We start from the raw sequence: 6129 nt of genomic DNA, 5'->3' as shown, positions 1-6129 counted from the left end.
AACAGTGTCTTTCACTTTCATAGAATTTGATGAAATAGTCCAAGTGCTTCCCAAATTGAAGATGAAGTTCCCTAATTCTCTGGTAAACATTTCCTTTTAATAGTATATTTGAATTATTCTCATGCATGACTTATATGTTTAGGCCAAAAACCTGTTTTTAACCCTTACTTATGCAGTTTCTAGACAGAGAGACTAAGCTTTTGTGTTGATTTTCTGGATCTGGGATTTAAATTAGTATTCATAAATGCCCTTGCAATTTTCTGTTAATATTGGAAATGATCCCTCTAGAAAATGATTCTCCATGGAATATAAAGGACTAATATAATTCTATTCAAATTATATACTTATACTTTATAAAACATTCAACAGGACCCTACCTAACCCTATTTAATATATTCATTTATTATACCTGATATTAATGGAACATGTACATTTTTATATCATTTTCACAGTAGTCCCCTAATAACATTTAAAATAATTTTAGTAGCTCATTAAAATTATTTTGAGAATTAGCCTTTTGCAGTTATGGTATTTTTGTATTATTTACTGGTATGCATTTGTAGAAACTGTGCTTTCCATAAAAAGTTCCTTCTCAAGTTTTTATTATTGTTGTTTTTCTCTGTTAGCCAAGTGATTTCTCTCACCTGCCATTTTATAGTGTTTTTTCTTTTGCCACATTATTCTTCATAAAGAAGACAGATAGAAATGGAGATAGTATGTTTAGAAAAGAGCATCCAATTTCACAGATACAACACTTATATTAGCATTTCAGTTTTAGTTACTTGATTTTCCTGTAGCCATGTTAACTAACCTACATAATATTTGGCAAGACACAGGTATAAAGGCTAACTAGTTCTCTCAGAAGCATTGTGAGCCCTGTATTTATAAAGTTCTGAAAATTTCATTTCTAGTCTTTCCTTTGTAGATTTAATTTCAATAAAAAGTATGTAAAATTGTTGTAATGAGTTATTGTATATTTATATAATTTTTAAAGAATCTTTGTTAATAGCTAGAGTGATGTCCTTTTGCAGAAGAGAAATCACTTTGAATTTAATATTAGAAGAATTAATGGATTTCATCGATGATGCATTAGATGGATTAAAGTTATATAAGTTTAGTACGTTCACCTGACTTAATATAATTAAAAACATACCAGCTAAGCCTAAAGTTTATAGATTTACTTGGGGAATGATCGGTGAAGCTTTAATGTTAATATTTTAAGATGGTTAAACTTAACGTTGAGCCTCTCTTTTTGTATGTTTTATTATTGTAGCACCTTAAATTCAAGGAAACAAATCTTGTAATGCTGCAGCAATTTAATGCATTAGCACAGCTCCGTCGCATTGATCAGCTGACAATTGATCCTCAAGGAAATCCAGTTGTCAATTTTACCCTCTGGAAATACTATGTACTGTTTAGACTGAGCCATTTTAGTATGCAGAAAATAAATGGGACAGAGGTAAGCTAAAAACTAACTCATATAAAATAAAAATGTTCCTTTCTAAGGAAATAGTCATAAAAATGGCCAGGAATTTAAGTATGATAGAATTTTGATACAACTTTGAGAAATACTTTTTTTTTCAAATCTTGACATTTTAAATGTCAAAAGCTAAAAATCTGTTTTTCCAAAAACTTTTAAAGCACTAGACAAATTTTGAAAATAAAATAGTAACCAGGTCATGATGAATAGTAAATATTTTTTCTGTTGTTTGTAAGCATTCAGAAAAGTAAAATGTTGGTAGAATGACAGTTTAAAAGGAAAAAAAAAAACAATAGTTATTTAGGTAATGTGATCTCGTTATTTTTTAAACTGCTTTTTAGAGTGCCTGCCATGTTAATAGGCTTCAGAAGGTAACACCCAGATGTCAACTAGTAAGGGTCGTGGTAGAGGAAGGGAAGAATAAAATGGGTAAAAAAATGAGAAGGCACACAGGGAAAGATGAGTGATTTAAAAAGAAAAGGAGATGAGAAAGAGAAATAAAAAAAGGAGGAAAGATAAAAGCAGAGAAAAAAATGAGAGATAAGGAAATAAAACAAGCATAAGTAAATGTCTGTACTGCTTTGTTAAATTTCTAACCACTGCCTATGGCATAGCTGCGTGTATAACTAAAGCCTGGAGCCTGAATAACTAGGAATTATTAATAAAAGGTTGTTTTTCAGATTGATTCTGCTAAGCTGGGCACAAGGGTAATCCCCCAGTTCTTCAAAGACCATGTTCTCTTTAAATATTATTTTGGAAGCAAAGAGAAAAATTATGCTTCTTCCTCTGCTGCAGAATTCCTGAAATGACCTTAAATAATCCTCCAAAGGAAAAAAATCATTAATATATCATTAGTTTTATTGTGATTATCTCTTAAAATTCAGAAGACTTCCTTATTATAAGATGAACTGTAATGGACTTTAGCAGCATGGTGGTAATAGCAACTGTGTTTCCCTGTAGCTGATACACTATGAGTTACCTCTGGCCTAGAACTACAAAAATCCAGCATACTATTAGGAGACTGGAGGTCTCTGGGTCAGTGGACAAGAAGATGTGAAATGTACATCAACCATAATAGGCCCATGACCACAGTATCTGCCATCTGTTGAAAACAGGGCATATCTGTAACCTTCAGCTGACTATTAATTTCTCCAGCTGTTTCTCAAAAGATTTGGTTCAGTCTTGTGTACTTTATGTACCCTCTTGGTACTTTCTCAAGGTCGTGAGTCTCTAGTCAGACCTAATAATTAATCCCAAAGGTTTCCAAAGCTACTTCCAGTTCCAGCCTCGACTGGAAGTGGAGTGATTATTTTGGCTATGGGTAAGTAATTCTCTCTCATTTAATAGCCAAACTGTTATCTCAATTAACCCTAAAGAGTGTTTTATCCAGACATGGATCACTCGCTACTAGAGGTAAAATAATTTATTATATATAGAGCCTTCTAAGAGGAAGGAATAGTATAATATAATTATAAAAAGTAGAAAAGAATTAGAAAAAGACAACATAATTTATTCTGATTTAGAGTTCCAAAAATATCATTGCTAAAGATATTTGACCCTTTAATAAAATACTTAAAATAAAATTGCTTATCTCATCCTTGACAATATACTGTAAAGTTATACTATATTTCTACTTCTTGTGTAAGAAAGAATGATACTGCTTTGGGCAGAGTTAAATTGAATTATCAACATCAAGAAGGAAAGATGGAGTAGTGGCCTGCACTGGCCACTAGGTGACTATATTAGACCACATAACTTAGTTGTTAGCTAAAAGAATTTGTGGGAACAGCAACCTCATTAAACTATGAAAGTCTAGGGAAGGGAGGGGATAGCATCAGTCTGCACTGATTCATGAGTATAAGATGCTTGTGAATTATGGGTATTTTTCAGAAAATGCCCTGAAATATATTATAACTAGTGTTAAGAATGGATTTTGAAAAGATTCAAATTTTAACTATACCAGGGTTTCTCAGCTTCAGCTCTGATGACATTTTGGGCTAGGTAATTCTTTGTTGTGGGGTCCGTCCTGTACATTGTGGAATGTTTAGCAGCATCCCTGGCCTCTATCCACTAGATGCTAATAACACCCCTTCGCTAACTGTGATGAACAAAAATGTCTCTAGAGATTGCCAAGTGTTAACTAGGGGCCAAAATGGCCCCTAGTTGGGAACCACTGAAGTAAAGAGACAGACTAATAGTATTTAAAATGCATACAATCCTATTTTATATTAAATAAAATATGCCCAGATATTAATCCAAGTCCTGCTTTTAGCTTTCAGTATTTTCTTGGATAGTATTTTCTTGTGAGGATTGAGCCCTCACAAGGAATACTAGTGACAAGTTATTCCATGTAGTATGAAAGACAGACATGATAAACAGGAGTGTCCTTGCTAATCCAACATTCCCATCTCTTAGGCAGGGATAAAATTATCCTTATAAGAGCAAGATCTGAACAACACCTTTGAAACAATATTAAAACAAATCTATTTCGTTGGCACTTGAGAATTTTTCCCCCTACATCATTCTACTCCAAAAAGCTATAGGATTACTGAAAAAAAAAAAAAATTAAGAATTTAAGGTACCTCAGTATAATTCTCAGAAAACAAAGCTTTTAAGTCAGGGCTAACTCACCATCTTCCAGTCATCCTCCATTACCATGAGCCACATTTGTATATCTTCATTCTGGTTAAGCTCAGGGAAGAAAGAGAAATATCAATGAGATCTCTCTTCTTGTAGTCCAGGAGAATGTACTTTCCTGGACTAAAAAGAAAATACTTAAATCTGGATATTTCTTTGGAATTATTTTAGTTGTATCAAGCTAAGAGACTGTGCCATTTTTGACCCATCTCCATTATATCTCTTCAGGTGACACAGAATGATATGATAATGGCTGAAAGGCTCTTCGGAATCCTAGCACACATATCATCTTCCGAGTTACCCCAGTACCGTATGATTTCGATTCTGGGTGATGCCAGGTAACCTTTAATTTCTATAGTTTTTATAGAATTACTATTTCACTGTTTCACTAGAAAAAGGGAATAAATTCCACACAACTTTTAACTGCGTCATTTATACATCTCACACACATTTATCCTAAATTTGTTTTGTGGCTGGCCCTATTCAAAGTGTTTGGGATATAAAGATGATAAGACAAAGTTCTTATTCTTGTGTGCCTTATAAGCTAATAAAGATATACATAGGCAATTATAACTCATGCATCTGCAGCCACCTGTGGGGCAGGCAGCTCTGCTGATCTAGCCTGGCTCTCTCATTTGTTTGGGGATTGGCTGGCTATAACCTAGTCTAGGAAAGACTTTAGTTGGAACAACTTGTCTCATCTTCACATGATCTGTCATACTCCAGAAATCTGCCTGGGCTTTTTTTAATGGCAGAGGCAAGGTTTGAAGACAGAGCAGAAACATGCAATGCCTCTTGAAGCCTAAGTGAAGAACTGATACATCATCATTTCCCACATTTTATTGGTCACAGCAAGTCACAGAGCAAGATTTAAGGGACTTGGAGGTAGACTTTACCTAGCTGCAAAATCACGGATTCAAAGGAGCCATTAATTATGACCATTAATATAGCCAGTCTACTAATTATTCTGTTTAAAAGCCACAGATTGTCAGACTGAATTAAAAAATGAAGTTCAACTATATGCTATTACAGGAGACACACAGGTTACATAAAACTTGAAAGTAAAAATGTGGGAAAAGATAAACAACATCAATACTAACAATAGCCATTGAAAACTAAATAGACAAATGTTAAAAGCAATATTAGAAATATAAAGATCATTTCAAAATGATAATTGGTTCAGTTCACCAGAAATAAATTTGCTAATTTAATTTGTCTGCACTCATTAGCATAGCCTTAAACACTTTTAAGCCAAAAGCTGATAGCACTATAAATCCACATTACACTGGAAAGTTTTAATATACCTCTAAGCAATTAATAGAAAAAGATAAAGTAATTGAACAACATGATTAACAATTTGACTTAGTGGGCATTTAGAGAACATTGCCTCCAACAACTGCAGAATGTACATTTTTTTTCAAGCATACATGGAATATTTATAAAAATTGACCAGATACTATCTGTAAAGCAAATGTCAACAGATTCCATGTTCTCTTTCAAAATGCAATTAAGCTTTAACTCAATTACAAAATGTTAACCATATATTTGAAAATTAAGAAACATTTCTAAATAAACTACAGGTTAAAGACAGTTTCACAATGGAAATTCGAAACTACCTTGAACTGAAATATAATAAAAATGCCACTTTTCAAAACTTGTGGGATCAAGTTACAGTGATGCTAAATGGAAACATTTTAGCCTTGAAATGGGTAAGTCAGGAAAGAATAAAGGCTGAAAATGAATGAGCTAAACATTGTGTCTCAAGAAATTAGAGGAAAGACAACAAAATAATTCTGAAGAAAGTTAAAGAAAAGAAACAATTACATTAAAAACAGAATTAATGAAAAGCTGATAACTTGAAAAGACTAATAAAAGTGATATAAAATATATGTTTACATTGCTCTTGTAATTAAAAAACCAGTAAAGAAAATAAATCTAAAGATCTTTAGGACATGGTTCCACAGTATATCAGTTAGCATGTCTGCTTTACATGCAGAAGGTCCTGGGTTCAT

At 32.8% G+C, this 6129-nt stretch overlaps 1 protein-coding gene across 1 annotated transcript in view; it reads left to right on the top strand.

Moving 5' to 3' along the window:
- Positions 1-6129, top strand: part of LRRC49 (leucine rich repeat containing 49) — a 128023-nt gene that overhangs the window by 111462 nt on the left and 10432 nt on the right. Inside the window, 3 exon segments of the mRNA XM_015597741.2 lie at positions 1-82; positions 1274-1459; positions 4346-4455. The exon segment at positions 1-82 is cut by the window's left edge and continues 8 nt beyond it. Coding sequence (XP_015453227.1) covers positions 1-82; positions 1274-1459; positions 4346-4455 — 378 coding nt within the window.

Source organism: Pteropus alecto, unplaced genomic scaffold (assembly GCF_000325575.1).
Source record: "Pteropus alecto unplaced genomic scaffold, ASM32557v1 scaffold38, whole genome shotgun sequence".
In the NCBI taxonomy this organism is placed as follows: domain Eukaryota; kingdom Metazoa; phylum Chordata; class Mammalia; order Chiroptera; family Pteropodidae; genus Pteropus; species Pteropus alecto.
This window is presented reverse-complemented; position numbering and strand designations above follow the sequence as displayed.